General features: G+C 46.2%; 1 protein-coding gene across 1 annotated transcript in view; it reads left to right on the plus strand.

Annotated features, from left to right (window-relative positions):
• The window catches only part of ANO7 (anoctamin 7), a 25,077-nt gene continuing 3,752 nt past the window's right edge, over positions 1 to 21,325 (plus strand). The window contains exons 1-22 of the mRNA XM_074302566.1: positions 1 to 117; positions 3,081 to 3,186; positions 3,547 to 3,698; positions 4,297 to 4,404; positions 4,545 to 4,681; positions 6,261 to 6,318; positions 6,416 to 6,526; positions 6,721 to 6,886; positions 6,969 to 7,059; positions 7,181 to 7,277; positions 8,334 to 8,477; positions 13,389 to 13,526; positions 13,718 to 13,816; positions 14,474 to 14,576; positions 16,837 to 16,948; positions 17,634 to 17,688; positions 18,284 to 18,381; positions 18,516 to 18,652; positions 18,960 to 19,165; positions 19,657 to 19,802; positions 19,900 to 19,990; positions 20,751 to 20,885. Coding sequence (XP_074158667.1) covers positions 1 to 117; positions 3,081 to 3,186; positions 3,547 to 3,698; positions 4,297 to 4,404; positions 4,545 to 4,681; positions 6,261 to 6,318; positions 6,416 to 6,526; positions 6,721 to 6,886; positions 6,969 to 7,059; positions 7,181 to 7,277; positions 8,334 to 8,477; positions 13,389 to 13,526; positions 13,718 to 13,816; positions 14,474 to 14,576; positions 16,837 to 16,948; positions 17,634 to 17,688; positions 18,284 to 18,381; positions 18,516 to 18,652; positions 18,960 to 19,165; positions 19,657 to 19,802; positions 19,900 to 19,990; positions 20,751 to 20,885 — 2,607 coding nt within the window. The remainder of the gene's footprint in view (positions 118 to 3,080; positions 3,187 to 3,546; positions 3,699 to 4,296; positions 4,405 to 4,544; positions 4,682 to 6,260; positions 6,319 to 6,415; positions 6,527 to 6,720; positions 6,887 to 6,968; positions 7,060 to 7,180; positions 7,278 to 8,333; positions 8,478 to 13,388; positions 13,527 to 13,717; positions 13,817 to 14,473; positions 14,577 to 16,836; positions 16,949 to 17,633; positions 17,689 to 18,283; positions 18,382 to 18,515; positions 18,653 to 18,959; positions 19,166 to 19,656; positions 19,803 to 19,899; positions 19,991 to 20,750; positions 20,886 to 21,325) is intronic.

Genomic DNA, 21,325 nt, shown 5'->3' on the forward strand with positions numbered 1-21,325 from the left:
ATGATGAAGAAGGGGTCCAGGAAGCAGGATGTCCACTTGCTACTTGATCTGGAGCAAGGACCAGCCCATTTCTCTAGGGGATCTCTACAGAATGGGGTACACTGCCCTGCTGCCAAAGTGAGTACTGTGCCCAGAGTGGGGGTAGTGGTGCCGTTGCACTCTTAGGGATGGGCAAAAGCAGTTTGAAAGTGCCACCTGCCTTATCCTCCATCTGCCCTTCTTGAGTCACTGATGGCCATCTCATCCGGGCTCTGTCTGCAGGAGGAGGGAGGGACACGGAAAGATCAGCTAAGAGTTAGGAGACAGAGTTCAAGTTCTGGATTCAGCTTGGTGGTCTTGACCTTACTGTTGAGGAATCTCAGTTTCCCTTTCTGTAAAAATGAGGGCATTGGCTCAGTTGAGCAATAAGGTTCTAGTCTCCAGCCATTGTGTGTATTAAGGGGTATGTGTGTTGCTGAGTAGGGATGATGATGGTTCTGTATCTGGAGAAGTGAGGAGACAGCCTGCCCGTGTGCTGAGTAGAAAGCTCCCAGATGTCTCATCTTCCAAAGGGGAGAGAATACTGTGATGGCAACTTCTTCTAGCAAACAAGAGGGCAGTTCTTTGGGTATCTTCCTAAAACTTATCAAACCTTTCAGCTTCCCGTTAGAACCCCAGATATACCTACCTGTCCTGGCCCATCTCCAGCCCAATCTGTAAACCTTAAAGCATAATAGGCGTGTGGGTGCAGCTGTTCAAGAAAGAACACCAAAGGAAGGGAGTAGGATTTGCATATAATTTAAACATTTTATGGTTGACCCAACCCTCATGCTTCCTTTTTATACTTTGGACTCTTTATCCCCAAGCCTGGTTAGGCTCTGCCTTTGAAAATTTAGCACCATACCCCCAATCCTGGGGGCACTCCACCAGAGTCTGCAGTGGGGAAGGGAGGGGTCTGGAGGTCCCCTTCTCACCTGAATCCCAGTAGGTGAAGAAAGAGTAGGGATTGGAGAGGACTGAGAGATCCAGGAGGTCTGAGAGGAAATGGAAGTAGAGTTAAAGTCTGGGTGGTGGGGTACTGGTAAGAGGGAGTGGGAGATTTTATTGTGAGGGATATGGGAGAAGTTGGTGATTAGGGATGGGGAGAGGACAGAGTGGAGGGGGCAGAATGAGATGAACTACTAAAGGAGATAAAGGAAGTAGTTGTTGAACCCAGAACAAAGATCAAATGAGATAAGAATTATGACCCATAATCACATCTGACTTGACACATAATAAGTACTATAAAATTCTAGCTCCTAGTATTATTATTATTATTTTTATCTTTGGAAGGGACAGAGGAAGACAAAATGGCCTGATTTTCAGAACTACAAGCTGTAGCCTGATGAGTTTGGATTCAATTTGTGGCAAAATTCTAGAAAAAGATATTAAAAGGATGATAGGAGGCCATATGGGAAAGGAAGCACTAATTGCTAAAAGTGAACCTAGCTTCATATACTCTAGGCAAAGAGGCCTTTGGCCACCTTCATCTCTATGCAGTGTCTCCCCCCTTAGAATGGAATCTCCTTGAAGGCAGGAACTTCTCTTAAAATCCCCAAGACCTAACACAGTGTCTGGCACATGATAAAAGACTTAGCAAAATTCATTCATCCATCAAAATCAGGTCATACCAAAAGGCGATTTCCTTTTTTTTTTTTTTTTTTTTTTTTTTTTTTTTGGCAAGGTTAGCTATCATTTACCAGGATTTCAGCAAAATATTTGAAAGTCTCTCATGCTATCCTGATAGAAGATATTGGGAGGATCACGGTACAGTTAGGGGAATTTGGAAATGATTGGATGACATGTTCCAAAGAATAGTTTCACTAAACCTCGGAAGGAGGTCTCCAGTGGGGTCCCCAGGGCTCGGCTCTGGTTGGCTTCTTCTTTACTAGTGACTTAAATAAAGATAGAGATGATGGGTTCTTCAAATTTGCTGAAGACAGGTGGGAGGAAGAGTTAAGAACATTAGCAGACAGGATAGATTTGTCAAAAGATCTCTCCAGGATAGAAGCAAACTAAGATGAAAAAAAACCTTTTATTTTAGGGAGAAGAATGTAGAGTTTACTAATATTGTAAGAGAACTTAGTAGGACTAAATGCCCTACTAAGTTCTACCAACTCAGAAGGAGGTCTCCAGTGGGGTGCTCTAGTGCTCACTTCTTCTTTGTCAATGACTTGGATGAAGATATAGATGGTGGGTTCTTCAGATTTGCTGAAGACACAGAGATGGGAGGGAGAGTTAAGAACATTAGCAGACAGGATAGATTTGTCAAAGAGCTCTCCAGGATAGAAGCAAACTAAGATGAAAAAATAACTTTTATTTTAGGGAGAAGAAAGTAGAGTTTACTTTATGATAAGAAAATTTAGTAGGATTAAATGTAAAGGCCAACCCTTAGGGTCAAAAACCCCAACTTCATCAGCAGAATATTGAGTAGCTGTGGCTGGAGAATAATTGATCTTTAGATCTGAGACTTCTATTGAAACTTAAACCCAATTTGAATGAACAGTTTCCCCGGGGGTTTTGCCAGGAAGATTTAGGCTTAATGTAAAGAGAAACTTCTTACCATTGGCGCCACCCCAGACTGGCATGAGCTGTCTTGGGATGGAAAGAGTTCCGCCACTCGAGGTCTTCTAGCAAAGGCTTGTTGGAGATTCTTGGTAAGCTTTGAATTCCCTTTTAGATCGAATTCTTGGAGATCAGGGAAAAATGAGGAGGGAGTTGAGAGTTGAGAATTGGGAGAGAAATGAAATGACTGGGAGGAGTTGGGAATGGGGACTTCCTCATAATCCTTAGAGATTAAGAGCTGGAAGAGTTGACTTTGAAGTTAAAGGCTAGGGGAAAGGGTTTAAGGGTGAGGAAAGTTAGAGGGGAGGAGTGGGGTTTGAGGGATGCTTTCTTTCGGATCCCTGACAGCAGTTCCATTGTTTGAGGCTCTATAGTTAGTAGGCAGTAGGAGGGCTGGTGGGAGGGAGGGGCTGGCACAGCTGGGGCTGGAGGTGGAGCTGGGCACAGTATAGTACAGGCTGCATCTCTAGCTCCTATCATTCCCTCCCCCCCTCCAGGAGTGGCAGCAAGGGGAAGAGGATGACCCCATCCGCATCCCCTATTCCTGCACCCCCTCTCCAGACTCCAGGGGCAACTATTTCCGAGATCGGAAGACCAAGATCGGTGAGAAGTTGGTGAGAGGGAGATGGAGCAGCCCTTTAGGGATACTAGGGGTAACTCCACCCATGGCTCTGCCTCCAGAAGGACTTTTAAGCCACCCTCCTTCCCCACCCAGCCCTGCATATACACCCAGCAATGGAAAGTGTTTCCTTAAATCCAATCCCAACCTCTGGCTTCATGCTATTTCCTCACATTTGAACAATTAGACTCTGATCCTATTTCCTAACATGTCTTTAGGCTGAAAGACAAGGATTTTTGATCCCCTGGTTTTTTTCCCTCTCACTGAACAAATGCCCAAGGATGGTACAGTTGGGGAGAGGGACGTGGAGAGGAGATGTCCACTTAGGGCCTTCCTCCCAACAGACTTTGTGCTTGTGTGGGAGGAGAAACTGTGGCTCCCCGGGAGGGGGGCCCTGGCGGGGCTCACTAGGACAGAACGGCAGAGGCTCCAGCATCACAAATGGCGGCAGAAGTTCCAGAGGAATCTGCAGGCAGCGGGGCTGCTCCTGGAGGAGGTAAGGAAGGACAGGTCTTCTGGGGAGCGTCCTGAAGGTAATTCATGGGCACGTGGCCTTTCCTTCCTGCTCTTCACCCAGCTGAGATGCCCAATGAGTCACAGGTGCCTTATTACTTCCTACTCGGGGGCCCAGTTCCTTCCTCTGAAGGATGAGTTGTTTGGACTGATTGTTCTAAGGCTCGTCCCAGTTCTGACAATGTAAACTGGGCCAGAGCCTTGCTGCCAGGGTGCCAACATGGTGGGGCATATTCCTCCCTGCACTAACCCTCTGCCCTGCCCCGTGCTATTAGGGTACCACTCCTCTCCACCCCATCAACAGGACCCTATCTGTTGTCCCTCGGGGATCACTCAGCTTTATTCCAGCAGTTTCTGGGGTATTTTCCCAGTTCCCACCTCCAGGTGAAATTGTACCCTGTAATTCCTCCTTGTAGCTCTGTTCTAATGGTTGTTGCTCCCATCTCCCAGGATTCCTCTTCCCTCTTTCTGTATCTCCAGGGCGCCCAGCTCTTAGATCAGAGTATGTGTGTGAGCAGTTGGACAGGCCCCTGGTGGGGCTTGGGGTGTCTGGGCTTCTCTGACTCTCCCCACGTACCTAGGAGGAGACCCCGGGGGAGCAGAGGGCGGTGCACTACCTGAAGCTGAGTGCCCCCTGGGAGGTGCTGATTTACTACGCAGAGGACCTGTGCATGCGGGCACCCTTACAGGTGGGCTGTGGGCATGGGCAGGTCTGGGGCCTCCTGAGGGCCAGCTCCCAGCATTGGATGGGAAGGGGGCTGCAGGACAGCTGTTTCTCCGCCGCCTCCTGCGGGGGCTGTTGAGAGAGACCAGGAAAGGCTCTCCACAGGTCCAGTCCAATCCGGACACCAACGGATCAGCTGAGATCCTGCGTCAGCTCCGCCTCCCCAATCCCCTGCAACAGCATGTACCCAACAAGCCCCTGGATTTCTACACCTGTGCTTTCCGCAAGTCCAAGCTCAGCAAGTGAGTAGCCCCCTCCAGCCCCCTTCCAATCACTATGTCTCCAGTCCCAAACTATCCCATCCCTCAAGAACTAGCCAGCAGAAGAGGCTCCAGAAAGCAGCTCTTTCAACCAGCCTCATGTCAAACACCTAAAGGTGGCTTTGTATACAGTTGGTGCCTAGTAAATATCTGGTAAATTAAATGGAATACAGCTTCCACTTGTGACTGTGAGCTCTTTCATTACCATGTTTTTGTTTTTGTTTTTTGGTGAGGTAATTGGGGTTCAACTAAAAAGTGCTACGTCTGAGGTTGGATTTGAACTCACATCCTCCTTACTCAAGGATCAGTGCCCTAACCATTGAGCCATCTAGCTGCCCCACTGTGCTACTTTTGAAGAATTCTCCGTGTTGGGAAATTTTTCCTTCCATTGAGCTGTGAATCACCTCTTCCCCACTCCCACTCAGCGGGATTCACTCCAGCAAGCCTGCTCTGGGAAGCCTCTGGACTGGGTGATAAGGGAAACAAATCCCTGCCCTCATTTACCCTTGCTGCTAGTGATCCCACATGCTCCCCAAATTTATCTTCTTTTTATTTTGTGAAATTTTGTCTGTGAGTTAGGGCCAGATATAATTTCCCTTCCATGTTTGTCTTTGGACCCTCATTTTCTGGCACATAGAAGGTGCTTAATAAGTGCTTATTGTTTGTCTCTATTGAGGAGGTGAGGATAAATATATTACCCTCTTTTTCCTCTGTGAAATCTTATCTATGAGTTGTCTTCCTTGATGGAAAGTAACTTCTCTGGGGTCAGATATAATTTGTTTGTTTTTGAGCCCTCATTATCTAGCACATAGTAGGTACTTAATAAGTGCTTATTGTTTGTCTCCACTGAAGAGGGGGAAATAAATCTACAAAGATCAATATAAATAAAGAATAATACAAAGTAATTCTGAAAGGGACAGAATTCCAACAATTGGGGGCTCAGGAGAAGAATGTGTAAGAAAGGTTATGTTCTTTGAAAAAAGCTAAGGATTCTGTGAGTGGGGCAGTGGATAAAGTGGTGCGCCTAAAGCCCTCTTCCTGAGTTCAAATCCAGCCTCAGACACTTCCTGGCTGTGTGATCCTGGCCAATCGCTTTACTCTGTCTCAGTTTCCTCTTCAAGTCCAGCTTCAGACACTATCTGTGAGACTCTGGGCAAGTCGCTCCTCCCATTTGTCTCAGTTTCCTCATCTGTAAAATGAGCTGGGAAAGGAAATGGCCAAGAACTTGGGGTCACGAAGAGTTAGCCATGACTGAACTGACTGAACACAAGGGTTCTGTGAGCAGAGGTGGGGAAGGGAATGCCCCCCAGCCCTGAGAGAGAACCTGTGAGAGAGCTCAGTGTTACATTCAGGAACCTGGGCTGCCACCTAGGTTAGCTGGACTGGAGAGAGTAAGGGAGTCGGAGCTTCTGTTGGCCAGCTTGGGCAGACTGGCTCTCACCTCTCACCTTGGATCGGTTGGATTTGGGATTTTTTTCTGCCGGCCTCTAGCCTGGCCATTAGGGAGCCCTGATCTTGAATGTCAGGGCTGTGACCACCTTGGGTTCTGTTTCCCCTGCAGGTTTCTAGGCAGTGACTCTCCAGATTCCTACTTCTCCAGCACCCAGAGACACCGCGTGGTGAGTGGCTGCCCGCTGGGCAGAAGGGAGTGGGTGCTGAGGAGGTGCGGGCCTTCCCCACTGTACAGCTGGGCACGATGGGCCCCTCCCTCTGCAGGTGGCAGAGATCCTAGCACGCACAGTGTACGGGAAGCGGAAACACGCCGAGATGGGCATCGCCCGCCTGCTGGCCGAGGGGACCTACGCCGCTGCCTTCCCACTGCATGAGGTACAAGCTCTCCGATGTGTTGGGCGCCTCCCTGGGGAAGGCTTGGTTGTCTGACATCCCTCCCCTCCTGGGCATCAGATGCCCAGAAGGCATGGAAACTTCCCCAGCTTTGAAAGCGCCATCCAGATATAAAATGGCATTACCGAGGGTAGTGGCCCCCCTCTGGCCTCCCATCTGGCTCTCTTCCTTCCCAGGGTCCCTTTGAGCTTCCTGGCTATCATGTGCCCGGAGCAGACTTGAACCCGCGACAGTTGCTGTTTGCCTACTGGGCACGCTGGTGCTGCTGGCACAAATACCAGCCTCTAGACCATGTGCGCGAGTATTTTGGGGAGAAGGTGGCTATCTACTTTGCCTGGCTGGGTAAGGTGGTCCTAGAGTTAGGGGCTGGGTTCCTGGATGGGTGCTGGTCAGGCTCTTATCCCCCTGTTTCCTGTCCTTGCAGGCTTCTACACTGCCTGGCTGCTGCCCGCTGCCATCGTGGGCACCTTGGTTTTCATCTCAGGTCTCCTCACTATGGGCACCAATACCCCTGCGTGAGTGTCTACAAGGCATGCCCAGAGTAGCCGGGCCATGTATCTAGACGGGCACCTGGGAACTGGGCGGGAGGGGAGAGGGAAAGGTGGCATTTTGGCCACCCTCAGCTTCTGCCTTCAGGGAGGAGATCTGCAGCAGTGGGGGCACCTTTGTCATGTGTCCACTGTGTGCTACCTGTGCCACCTGGAACATTTCCGAGATCTGCCCCATGGCCAAGGTGAGCCAAAGAGGTATCAAGGGTTTGATCCAGCCGAGCTTAGAATCCCACCTTAGAGTACTCAGATATTAGACTTTCTCTTTCCCAAACCATTCTCCATGCAGCTAATAAACTGATAATACAGGTCTGATTATGGAACCCCCTTGCCACTTACACTCTTAGAATCACTGCAGCCTTCCATCTGCCCTTCCCCTGAATGTACTGTTTCCCCCAATGGAGTGTGGGCTTGTTTAACCACTTAAGGGCTTTTTAAAAAATTAATTTTCTTTTTTTTTCTCCCCCTTTGCTCTCCTGCTCAAGAATCTTGAATGGCTCCCTATTGCTATGATAAAACAGAAGTCTCTCTTTCCGGCACCCCAAGTCCTTTGCAATCTGGTTCTAACATTTCTTTTTAGACCAATTTCCTATTTCCCCACCTCATCCCAACCTGTTTCCCAGAGGAGATGGCATCTTGTCTCCTGACTGTTCTCTTGTCTCTTCCATGCCTGGGATGCTCTCGCTCCTCCCCATCTCTTCTTGGCATTCCCGGCTCTATTTAAGGACCAGTTCAAGTGAAACCTCTTACAAGATGCCTTTTATGACTGCCCCAATTGTTACTATTTCCTGCCACCTTCCCAAATCATTTGGTGTTTTGTGTTTCCTTATTTTGTGTACAAATCCGTCGACTCTAAATTCTTTGAAGGCAGAGGCCATTTTCATTTTATTGGGAAAGATATGAGTTCAAATCCTAACTAAGTTATTAGTTCCATAGCCCTGGATTAACTTCTCTTAGACTCAATTCCCTCACCTGCAAAATGACAGATGACAATAGAGCTTCCCAGAGTCATTGTGAGGATCATAGGATATAGCATATAAAGTGTTGGGGAAACCTTGAAGTTCCATATAAAAGACCTACCTAGGTCTTTCACTTCTCTGCTTTGTCTGAAAATAATGAAGGGATTGGATCCTATGGCCACCACGCTCCCTTCTGGCTCTAGATCTAAGATTCTATGATCAATAAGCCTGGGGTACTAGGGTTCTAGGCCCATCTCAGCTCTCTTGTTCTTCTCCCTGTAGCTGGGCTACCTCTTTGACAATCCAGGGACTGTCTTCTTCAGCATCTTCATGTCTTTCTGGGCCATGGCCTTCCTGGAGCACTGGAGGAGGAAGAACGCCACACTGGCCCATCACTGGGACTGCTCAGACTTTCAGGAGGAGGAGGTGACTTTTCCCTGTTTGTCCCCCATACTGGGCTCCTTCCCAGGCCCTTTATTGACAAGACCCAATCTCAAGGCCGTCCTAGCCCAGGTTGGCCAGGTCCCCAATTTTCTACTTCTCAGACGTCCCTTTCCCCAAATATCCCATTCCTCCCAATTCTTGGTAGTTTCCAATGATCAGATTACAATAATAGACCAAGGTCTACTATGCTAAGACTGTGCTAGGGACTGTGGGAGATTCAGAGAGAAGGACAGTATGGCCTAGTAGCTCAGAGCACCCGGAGAATGTTCTTACTTTTACTTAATAGCTGTGTCCCTTACCTCCTCCACCGACTCAATCAAATAACTTATGGCACTGGAGTAGCTGATCTCCAGCTTCATTTCACTTCTAATTCCTATATTCCTAAGAATTAGACACAGTCTTTGACCTCAAGAAATCCACATCAGTGGAGACCAATTGAAGACATTAGAAGAGTTAAATCAAACAGTCTATACTAAACGGATAAATTGTATGGCTACGATTCAGGCATAGGATCAAAGAGCCCTTCATAGACAACATCCAAGTGAAACTATAGAATGGAAAAAATGCTTGAGTCATGTGGTCTTACTTCTGGACATGGAGTGGTTTTTAATGGCAATTGAGTCGTTGCCAACAGAAATTAAGGAAAGATTGGGGCAGCTAGGTGGTGCAGTGAATAAGACACCAGCCCTGAAGTCAGGAGGACCTGAGTTCAAATTTGGTCTTAGACATTTAACACTTCCTGGCTGTGTGACCTTGGGCAAGTCACTTAATCCCAATTGTCTCAGAAAAAAAAAAGAAAGAAATTAAGGAAAGGTTCTCCTTAAGAAGACTGGTTTTCATGTTCAATGTCAATTGTAAAGAGACGATAGAAACTGAGAGATGTCATCGCCCTGGCTGTAAAAATTTAGTTCTAATGAATATCTAAGAAGAGATGATTAGAGAGCTAGAATTATGCCTCAAAAATTCACTCTTTCATGAGCAGACATTCGACACATAGATCTTGATATATTCTGGGGAACCCAGTCAATGAGTCATACCAAAAGCCCAGAGTTCCGACACAAACAGAACTACTGATTCCAATTACCTCCACAAAAAACTCAAGAACAATTTTTTTTAAGTAGATGTTGCCAATCTAAATACCCATAATCTCTAAGATATTTAGAAGAAAAAGCTTTCAGAATATATAGATAAAAATGGCTACACTCTTTGGAATCGACTCCATCATGCTCCCAAATGGGGTACCTTCCCCTCTCCTTCTTCTGCTTCCTTTTGTGTGTTATCATTTCACTTCATTAGATTGTAAGCTCTTTTAGGGCAGGGACTTTCTTTTTCACATTTATATATCCGGTTTTTAAGCACAGTGCCTGGCACATAGTAGGTGCTTAATAAATGTTGACTGGCTAATTGACTGAATGTGGCAATGGAATAAGGTACATACCACATCCATTGTTCTGGCTGCTATTGGAGTCGTCCCAAGGATGCCTGCAGGAAGCCACCCCACTATATATTTGCTTATTTTTATTTTATTTTATTATTATTTTTTTTTTTGCTGAGGCAATTGGGGTTAAATGGCTTGCCCAGGGTCACACAGCTAGGAAGTGTTAAGTGTTTGAGGCCAGATTTGAACTCAGGTCCTCCTGAATTCAGGCCTGGTGCTCTATCCACTGTACCACCTAGCTGCCCCCCATTATATTTAATAAACTATAAAACTGGTTTTTTTATCCATTTATATAATAAAAAAATATTAATAGGAGAGTCACTTGTCCCATGACCTTTTCTCTTGGGATCTCACTGAAAATAAAGAGAATAAGATAATGACAATAACAATAATAAGAATAATATCCCTCCAAAAATGTCAACCCAACATCCATATCCTGAGTCAGGGATAAGAGCAAAATAAGAGCAGGTCAGCCAGGGTGATGTATAACAAATACTCTGTGCTAAGTACCAACTATGTGCCAGACACTGTTCTTTGTGATGAGAATAAAAAGTATGGTAAAAGACAGTCCCTTCTCTCAGAGGGAAGCAACATGCAAATAGTTATGCAGGATAAAGTGGACCATGGTAACCAGCAAGTCTTGGCAGAAATCCGAATGTTGACCATTTGGGATCTGGTGATAGCATGGATCGAGTTCAGTGGCCCAAGAGTTTGTTCCCTATGAAACTAAGAAATGGACAGAATGGCCTAGGGTTACAGATTGGCCTCTCTCAAAACCCTCATGATGATCAGGTTGACGGAGAGAACAGCCAAGCAATGATACCCTTTCAAGATGGTAAGACACATGTGATCAAATCAGAAAATTACCAAGCATGTAACTTACAAGCTTCAGGATGAATGGCACTGACCAGGAAAGTGGCCAGAACCACAAGTACACATGAAGCAGACTAGAGATAAAAACACTCTGATTATGGTCTAGCATTGATGAAACTGGAGGCAAATCTTATCGGTCATCAGCAAGGGATTCCTTCTCCTTTTGCTCAGTGATATTCTCAGCTCCCAATGGTGGGATGTAAAATTGCATTCGACAACACACGAATTCTTGAGAAGTCAATTCCTACTTTAATCTAGGTTAGATTAAAAAAACAAACAAACAGAAATTGAGAAACTTCCTAAATCAGAAGAGCAGGAAACTGAAGAATCTGAGGGCATTAAGGTCTCTCCCTAACACAGATTTTAGGAGTGCAAGCTGATGACAAAAGTGATGGCAAAAATAATGCTGCTGTCCATAGTGATTCTGAAAAGCAGATGGGTTGGACTTTCAAAAAGCCCCTTTTGAGTTGCATAGCATGAAGCCAGCTAATTGACCAGAAAGGTCATACCAGAAAGGAAGTGATTCAGAAACATTGGATCTGCTCTTTCACAACAGAACCCATGTTCCCATTATGTTTGAGAGAGGACCTATGTTCAACAGTATGTGCTTTGAAGAGGAAGACGAATGGAGTGATGTAGAAATACTCCTAATCATACGATTGATAATTTGACCCCTATGGGTCAAATACCATTATGGCAGAATTGGCTTAAGAAAAATATTGGAGATCTGTAGCAAGATACTAAATATTATATCAATACCTATGTGCTATGAAAAATATGGACATCCCCAAAGAGGCAGCCCAAAAGTGAATTTCAAAAAGTAAGAGTATATAATGTTATCAACATCCATAATCAATAATAAAATAAAAGCCCCAGAGTTAAGGTAACACAAAGATTCCAAGTAATGCAAAGAACAAAATAAACAATTAATATATAACACAATTGATCAATGTTGATATTAGAGTAGAGAGAATTCTTAAAAAAAAACAAAACTTTTTTTGAGGGGGCAGCTAGATGACATAGTGGATAGAGTATAGGCCCTGAAGTCATGAGGACCTAAGTTCAAATCTTACTATTTCCTAGTTGTGTGACACAGAGGGCTGCCACAAACATTTTTGCACATGTGGGTCCCTTTTCTTCCTTTAAGATCTCTTTGGGATATAAGCCCACTAGTAAGTACTGCTGTATCAAAGAGTGTGCACAATTTAATAGCCCTTTGGACATAGTTCCAAATTGCTCTTCAAAATGGTTGTTTCGGTCACAACTCCACCAACAATGCATCAGTGTCTCAGTTTTCTCACATCCCAGGAGATCATATGGTCACACACACACACACACACACACACACACACACACACACACACACACACAAAACATTTAAGATCAAATTAGAAATAGAAAGCTCTCCCGCCATTAATATGATTAATATGTTACTCATGACTGCCCAGATGTTGCATCGACACATGAAAATCTGAGAGTGATACTTTAACAAGTGTTGACATACCAAATACTCATAATCTCCAAACTTACAGAATGTAAGACTTTCAAAATGTAGAGACCTAGTGAGAAGAAATCAAAGCCATGTGGGGACAGGAAGGGGGTACAGATCAAGCCCAACATTCTGCTTGCTTCTGGAGTTGTTCCAAGAGTCTTCCAAAGATGACTTACATCTTGATACTCTTATTTATTATAAAATACAAGATTTTATTCATCTGAGCCATAGTTTGAATAATCTAAACTATAAAAGAGCAATGGCAAAACAATAACTTATCCTTGGTCCATTTCTATTTGAACTTCATCAAAAAAAGATGAAAAAAAGATAATGATAGTAATAAGAAGAATCATAGAACCATGGGTTTAGAGCTAGAGAGATCAAGTGATTTGCCCAGTGTCAAATAGGTAGTGTGTGTCAGAGCAAATATTTGAATCTAGACTTTGTTTAAGGCGGCTAGTAGCATAGTGGACAAAATACTGAGCCTGGAGTCAGGAAGACCTGAATTCAAATCTATCTCAGACACTTACCAGCTGTGTGACTCTGGGCAAATCTCTTAATCTTTGCTGCTTCAGTTTCCTCAACTGCAGAATGGGAATAACAACATCATCTATTTTGCAGGATTGGTCTTCCAGGGTTGTTGTGAAGATCAAATGAGACAATATTTATAAAAAGCATGTAGCACAATGTCTGGCACATAGTAGATGCTATGTGAAGACTTATTTCCTTCTTGCCTTCCCTTTGGGCTTCAAATTTCATGCTGCTTGCATTTCTGTCTGTTCCCAAAATGGGTAGAAGATCATTAATAGGAGATAAGAAAAGAGAGAAAATGTGAGCAAGCAGATCAGAGAAGGCATCCTAGAGGAAGCGAAGTCTGAGGATGGGAGGATTTGGACATGGAAAGCTATTCCAATGGAAGAACCAATAAAAGCTCCAATTCCCAGCAGCCACAGGGCTCTTGGGTTCTGAGCCTCAAAACCCCCAGTTTTCCCTCTGCTTGTCATTTCTTCTTTCATGTTGGCTATTCCTAGGCCACATTAAGATGCCAAGCCAGCCAGCTAATCCCTGCTCTGTTTTCTATCGTTGACAGGAACGTCCCCGCCCAGAGTTTGCAGCGATGGCACCTCAGATGGCTCAGAACCCTGTGACTGGACTAAAGGAGCCTTACTTCCCCCCTAAGGCCCGCCTCTCCCGGATGGTCACTGGATCCATGGCCATTCTCATTATGGTGAGGAGGTGGGAGAGGGGAGGAAGACATGGGATGGCCTCAAGTTGGGAAGGGCCAGAGTGGGAAGAGTGGAAGGAAAAGCATCAGAGGCCTGATCAACAAAGTGAAGATGCTGTTGTACGGCCTTTCCTGGGTCAAATCTGAGCAGGCATTTCCCAGGCACTGACTCTCCCATGTTTCTGGCCTCTCAGCTGTGTGTGGTGATGATCTTCCTCGTATCCGTCATCATGTACCGCGGCATTGTCAGTATTGTGATGTTCCATACGGGCAACCCTGTGCTCATGACCCAGGTGAGTACATGTTGCAGAGCCGGGAAGGCATGGCAAGGCCACTGTCCTTCTTTTCACCCTGCCTCCTGTTTCCACGACCGACCTTCAGGTAGATCATGTGGTGGAAAAATCAAAGATCTGAAATCCTGGCTGTGAAGCTTACTTGCTGGATCATGTTGAACTTGATAATCTTAGAAGTTCCCATACATGCCTGATAACTCTCTATTCTAAGGACCCTCTTATCACTTTTATTCTGTGTTCTAGGTTCCTCCCAGCTCTGACATCCTGTGTTCTAAGGGCCCTCCCAGCTCTGACCTCCTGGGTTCTAAGGACCCTCCCAGCTCCGACCTCCTAGGTTCTAAGGGCCCTTCCAGCTCTGACATCTTGTGTTCTAAGGGCCCTCCCAGCTCTGACATCTATGTTCTAAGACCCCTCCCAACCCTGACATTATGTTCTAAAGTCTCTTCCAGATACAAACCCTTTCATCTATTCCCTGGTGCCCCAGGGAGACACCTTCCTGAGTCCTGTTCCCTGGTGTTTGGTGGGCTCTGCACATGAGCAGTGAGAACCAAGTTACTGGAGGAAGATGAGGAAGCATGGGGATTTGGGCTGTATGAATGGGCCCTGGGCAGGGAAGGACAGGAAATCCCAGGTAACCAGGAAGTGACTGCTTTGCAGGCTGGCAACATTGCTAACATCAGCAGTATTTTCCTCAATCTTGTGTTGATTCTCCTGATGGGAAAGGTGTACACCTCGCTAGCGGAGCAGCTCACCAGATGGGGTCAGTATGGCTGGGGCAGGGCCAGAGCCAGAATGGGCCTTCAGGGGACTTTGGGGTATCTGGTCATTGTGATCACAAAGCACACAGGTGCATAGTTTCAGAATTGGAAAACCTCCTAGATGCTACCTAAATAGGAAAGTACCCAACAAAAGGGCGGTGGGTTTTGCTTGAAGTCTTCCAGTAAAGCTAAGGGACTCAAGTTCAGATCTTGGTTCTGTGTGATTTGGGGTCAAGTCTGGGTTTCAGTTTCCTCATCTGTAAATTGAGGGGATAGGAGAAGATAATTTTCAGGATCTCTTCTAACTCTGTATCTGTGATCTTATGAACTTTGATTTTGTCCTATTTGGGACCTCCTGGAGTGGGAACTCCCTTCACCAGAGCAGAATGCACCCCTTCTATGGCTTTGGACCTAAGTCTCCAAGGTTCACTGAGGTTAAGAGTCAGAGGCAGGATTTGAACACTGGTCTTGACTCTTCTTGTAACAAATATTGTGTAACAAATGCTCCACTTGTAACAAATTGTTATTCTGCCACAAGCTCCCAAAGATAGCCTATTCATAATACTTTAGGATAGCTATAATTGTTTTTTTTCCCCCTGAGGCAATCGGGGTTAAGTGACTTGCCCAGGGTCACACAACTAGGAAGTGTTAAGTGTCTGAGACCAGATTTGAACTCAGGTCCTCCTGACTTCAAGCCTGCTGATCAGCTGTAATTATTACAGAGAGCTAACTCTTTTAAAATTTTATCTTACATAAAGCTAAGTCTATCTTTTGTAGTTTCCATCCATCCCTCCTAGTTATGCTCTCTGGAATCAAGCAGAACAGAGTTAGTCTACAGAGTTAGTCTCTTTTCTACAAAACTACCTTTAGTCACTCATATCCCTTTCACATCTTTTCTCTAGGTTAAACAACTCAAGTTCCTTTAACCAGGCTGCAGTTGGTATAGTCTATTAAAAATAATTTCTTAAAATTTATTTCTATCTTATTTTCAGTTTCTTCTTTTTCCTCTTTTAATTCTTCACCTGAGAAAATAAGAAAAATAAGAACAAAACTTCTATATGGATAGTCATGCAAAACAAATTCCCCCATTAGTCATGTCAAAGTCAAAAAAGAAAAAAATAAGAAACTGTTTCAGTTTGTACTCTCCACCCACCCATTCTCTATCTGGAGATTGATAATATGTTTCATCATGAGTCCTCTGGAATTGTGGTGGATGCTCCAGTCTTTCAGGGTGGATTATTTTTACAATGTGGCTACTATTGTACACATTGTTTCTTTAGTTCTGCTCCCTTTGCTTTGCATCAGTTCATGGGAGTTTTTCCAGGATTTTCTGAAACCATCCTGTTCATCATTCTTAGAGCAAAATAGTATTTTGAAAGGCACAGTTTATAGTCCCTTCCTTATCATGGATTTTTCTGGACATGTTCCTTCTTGTGAATGTACTTGACAAAATAGGATGCCCAGAAGTGGACCCTGGATTGCAGATGGGTTGAAGGAATTATTGGATTTCATTCCAAACACTACACTCCAATTAATGTACTCTAAAATCATGCAGTCAATCAACAAATATTTATTGAATGCCTGTTATGTGCAATAGGTCAGAGCCTGTTTGGTACCAGAGGGAAGAGCTAGAATCTATGAAGGAAAGTTTTGGAAAAATAAATATAGCATCCATATGAGGAAAACTTGCTAGCATTTAGGGCTGTTGACTTGGGATGTCATAGGAGCAAAGACATAGAATCCAACCCCCTCATTTGACAACTGAGGAAATCCAGACACAGAGGGATTTGTCACCCAGCTAGTCAGTGTCAAATGAGATTTCTGCCCAACTCCCAGTCCTGGGCCTCCACTACTCTTATTACTAAGCCTCCCTCATGGGAGGTCTTCAAGCAAAAGATGTTGACTGCTTGTCTTGGGTGTCATAAATTGGGAGGGGGGGGACCAGCAGCGTCTAATTCAAGTAAAAGTGGGCATGAATGATCTCTAAGGCCTTTTTCAACTCTGAGATTCTGAGTTTCTGAGACCCAAGGTCAAACTTTTCCTCTCTTGTCAGAGCCAATAGGGTTGTGAAATACTCCAGAGAGTTCCTAAAGTAGAGAAGGGAAAGCAAGCCAGAAGCTCCTTTGGTTATTATTGGGGGACACTAAGCAGAGCAGGAAAGGTGGGCCATGTTAGGGATGGGCTTGGTTCCTCCCCAGCTGAGCCTCTGTTTATCTTTAGCATACTTCCATTCAACACAGTCCCTTCTCCACAAATCCCCAGAGATGCACAGGACCCAGACCCTTCATGAAGATGCTTTCACTTTTAAAGTCTTCATCTTCCAGTTTGTCAATTTCTACTCTTCCCCCTTCTACGTGGCCTTCTTCAAAGGCAGGTGAGTAGCTGTGGCAACTGGACCTGAATCTCACATGTGGTCTCAGTCACGTACTAGTTACATGAGCCTGGGCAAATCCTGTCACTTTTGCTTAAAGAACACATCTGAAAAAAGGGGACAATAATAGCACCTACTTCCCAGAGTTGTTGTGAGGGTAAAATGAGATAATATCTATGAAGTATTTTGGAAACCTTAAAGTGCTGTATAAATGCTAGTTATTGTAATAAGTTCTTAAGAATTTCTTAAGGTATATAAGCCAACTTACCCAGCTGACATTCCAGGTTCTAAAGCCCTCCCTGCTCTGACAAGCTGTGTTCTAAGGTTCCTCCCAATTTTGACATCCTGGGTTCTAAGGGCTCTCCCAACTCTGACATCCTGGATTCTAAGGGCCCTCCCAACTCTGACATCCTGGGTTCTAAGGGCCCTCCCAGTTCTGACATCTTGCGTTCTAAAGGCTCTCCCAGTTCTGACATCCTGGGTTCTAAGGGCCCTCACAGCTCTGATCTCCTGGGTTCTAAGGGCCCTCCCAGCTCTGACCTCCTGGGTTCTAAGGGCCCTCCCAGCTCTGACATTCTATGTTCTAAGGGCTCTTCCAACTTAAGTTTTATGAATTCTTGGCCTGTTTGTGAATAGACTTTGGGGTGGTGTTGGCCAGCAAGTCCAATTGGTGGTTTGGGCCCTGCAGATTCGTGGGCTATCCCGGACAATATGGCACCCTGCTGGGCATGAGGAATGAGGACGTGAGTACCTCTTGGGCAAGCAGGCCTAGGAGGGCCCCTTTGTCTTGACCCTGCATGCTTTCCCTGACCTCTGCAGCTTCTGTGGATTGCCTCTTGTCAGGGCCAGTATCCATAAAGGAAGGGCAGAAGACAGCAGGTAACACGAGCTGTTTCTGCTCTATACAATGTAAGCTCTTTGAGAACAGAGCCATTCCATTTGGTCTTTGTGATCCCAGAGCCTCCACATTTTATGGTGGTGGTGTTCTAGACCTGTATTTTAATCGTGTATGGGGAACTCCTTGTGAGGAAAGTCACTCCATCATCACTCCATCAATGCAGATGGTCATTGCCTGGGACACTGGGAAGTTCTGTGATTTGTCCCGAGTGAATTAGCAAATTGGGGTCAGAGGCAGGATTCAAAGCCAAGTCCTACCAAGCTACAGTCTCTTGCTTAGGAGGACCTTTTAAATGCTTTTTGAATGAATGAATGTGGCTCCTGCCAAGAGGTATGAGAAGGTAACAATAGTCATTTCCACCTGTAAAGTGTGGGAGGATGGCACTGTCCCTTCCTGTGCCTAAGGGCATGGGTTGATGGGGCTTCTCTCCCTGCCCACAGTGTGGACCTGGTGGCTGCCTCATTGAATTAGCTCAACAATTGTTCATCATCATGGTGGGCAAACAGCTGGCCAACAATGTGGAGGAATTTGTCTTGCCGTGAGTTTCCAGTGGGCACTGAGCGGGTTGGGGGCACCAACCATGTGGGGCCTGGAGAGATGGGATCCAGCTCTTGGGGTCATTATGGTTCCCTAGCCCTTAGTTCTTCCCTCTTCCATCCTCCATGTTCATAGGAAGATCAAAGCCTGGTGGCAGAAGCGACAACTGGCAGGGCTGTGGGGAGCCCAAATGGGACATGACCCCCGACGCTGGGAGGATGACTATGAACTCATTGAGTGTGAAGGACTATTTGAGGAATACCTAGAAATGGGTGAGTGGGGCACACCCCAGGAAGTTCCCCACACTGGGGAAGGTGGGATTCAAGAGGGACTAGTAGTCTGGGCAGCTCTCAACAGGGAGGAGGGCCATCCAATGGCCCTTAGGACTCGAGCTCCCACAAACCCAGCACTTGCAAGACCAAGGAATCAATCAACAAACACTTACTGCTCTGTGCCAGGCACTGTACTAGAGAAACTAAAGCAAAAAATGAAGAAGCATTTGCTCGTAAAGAGCTTGTGTTCTACTGAGAATGTGGGTCAAGGGGAGACCTAACCATCAGCCTCCCCCATGTCCTGCAGTGCTGCAGTTTGGTTTCATCACCATCTTTGTGGCTGCCTTTCCCCTGGCACCTCTCTTTGCGCTTCTGAACAACTGGGTGGAGATCCGCCTAGATGCCCACAAGTTTGTGTGTGAGTATCGGCGACCTGTGGCTGAGCGGGCGCAGGGCATCGGCGTCTGGCTGCTCATCCTGGAGACCATGGCCCATCTCTCGGTCATTGTCAATGTGAGCCAGGGTTGGGGGCAGGGGAGGTGGGAGTAGGGATTATGAATTGGAGAGCAGGAGGCCAAGCTCTGAGATTCGGGGCTCAGAACTCAAATTCCAAGGTCAGATGTAGAAATCAAGGCCTCAGGGCAGATGGTGAAGGACAGTTATTGGGGATCCAAGATTAGGAATCAGGATTGAAGCTGGGAGATTGGAGATGAGGGATCAGAAGTAGGAGCTCCAGAAGTGGGGAGCAGAAATGAGGGGTGAATGATTGGCAGCTCTGAGATCAGATGAGGGACTGGGGATCAGATCCAAGCCCAGGAAACAGAAATGGGATTTGGAGATGGAAAATGAGGTCTCCGAGAGCAGAAATGGGAGACTAGAGATTGGGAACCAAGCACCAGAGGCTTGGAATTCTCCACTGGAGACTCAGAGAAGAAAGCTAGACTGATAGAAGTGGGGGACCCCAAAGAGATCTCTCTCCTGTGATGTTCTTTTTTGTTCCCTAGGCCTTTCTCATCGCCTTCACCTCGGACTTCCTGCCCCGTCTCCTGTACCAGTATGAGTACCATAGTCATCTGCAGGGTTATGTCAACTTCACCCTGGCTCAGGCACCCCGTACCTACCTGGCCCACGGCAACCACACTCCCTGCAGGTCTGGGGGTGAAGCAGGGTGGAGGGGCAGAAACCAGGGGCATGTGTGTATTAGGGTGCCTATGTTGTACCCCATTCCCTCCCCTTGCTGACCCCAGATACAAGGCCTTCCGGGATGAAACTGGGGACTTTACCCTCTTCTATTGGAAACTGCTGGCTGTGAGATTGGGTTTCATCCTGGCTTTTGAGGTAGGACCTTTTGGGTCACGGCTCCTGAGCTGAAGAGCTGACCCTTCCCATTCTCAGCTTCTTCCTCCTCATCCCTCTCCCCAACTCCTACCTGGGGGCTCCTACCAGACAAGCCAGTTCGGAATAATGAAGTTGAAATAAATATCTTAGGACCATAGTATTTGAGATCTAGAGATGGAAGAGCCAACAAGCCCAATCTCCTCCTTTTCAGAAAAGGAAACTGAGGCACTGTGCCCAAGGCCACAGAGATAGTGTCAGAGCTGGGATTAGAATCAGCCTGATCCTCAGATTTCTTATCAATAAAATAAAAGGGTTGGACTAGGGGGCCTTTTGAGGTTCTTCTTAGATGTAAATCTGTGGTTATAAATAATAATAGTAATACTTCCCCAATTCTCTACACTTGAAAGTTTACAGACTACTTATCTTATCTTTATCCAATATATTCTGTTATGGGAATATTATTGTTCCCATTTTATAGATGAGAAAACTAAGGCTCTGAGACTTGTCCAGGGTTACATAGCCAAAGCTGAATCCAGACTTGAATTCAAGTCTCTCCTGACTCAGAAGTCTGGTCTCTTTCCTCTCCTCCCCTTCTTTCTACCTTTCCATACCAAGCACTTGAGCCCTGCCCCATCCCCGGGCAGAGAGCTGCTGACCCTGTGGGCAGAATCCAGGCATCTCCCTCCCTGGTCTATACCCTTCTTCAGCCCCTTCCCTTCCTTGCCTCTCCCTGATCACTCTGTGTCTGTGTCTCCGACAGCACGTCGTCTTTTTTTTCCTTCGGCTCATTGCCTGGCTGGTGCCTGATGTGCCCGCAGACCTGGCGCTGCAGGTGAAACGAGAGCGTTACCTGGCCAAGCAGGCGCTGGCTGATAACCAGGATGCCCTGTTCTCGGTGAGGGCCCCCTAACTCCGGCAGGCCTCTGCCCCCCAAAATCCCGGCTCTTCCCGGGCCCTCTGCCCTTTTAGATCGAGAACCATAGAGATCATCTGTGCTCACCCCTCATTTTAGAGAAGGAAGCTGGCTCAGTCAAGAGAAGGGACTTGTCTCTGTCCCACAAGTCAAAAGGAGACTAATGGGCTAATGTCTCCAAATCCTGTGCTTTGTCCACTGGTGGACCTGGCAATGGAGTCATGGCATTAAGGGTGGATGGGAGTCATGAGGTCCTTTGGGTCATCTCCCCCATTTTATAGATGGCGATCAGAGGGACAGCAGAATAGGGGCCTGAAACCCTACCTTTTGGGTAGCCCCATCCCCTCTCCTAAGGGAGCTTCCCTCTTTCCCCACTGCAGCAGGGCCCCTGTCCCCTCAGCTCCCGTAAGAGGGTGCACTGA

This window comes from Sminthopsis crassicaudata, chromosome 3 (genome assembly GCF_048593235.1).
Source record: "Sminthopsis crassicaudata isolate SCR6 chromosome 3, ASM4859323v1, whole genome shotgun sequence".
In the NCBI taxonomy this organism is placed as follows: domain Eukaryota; kingdom Metazoa; phylum Chordata; class Mammalia; order Dasyuromorphia; family Dasyuridae; genus Sminthopsis; species Sminthopsis crassicaudata.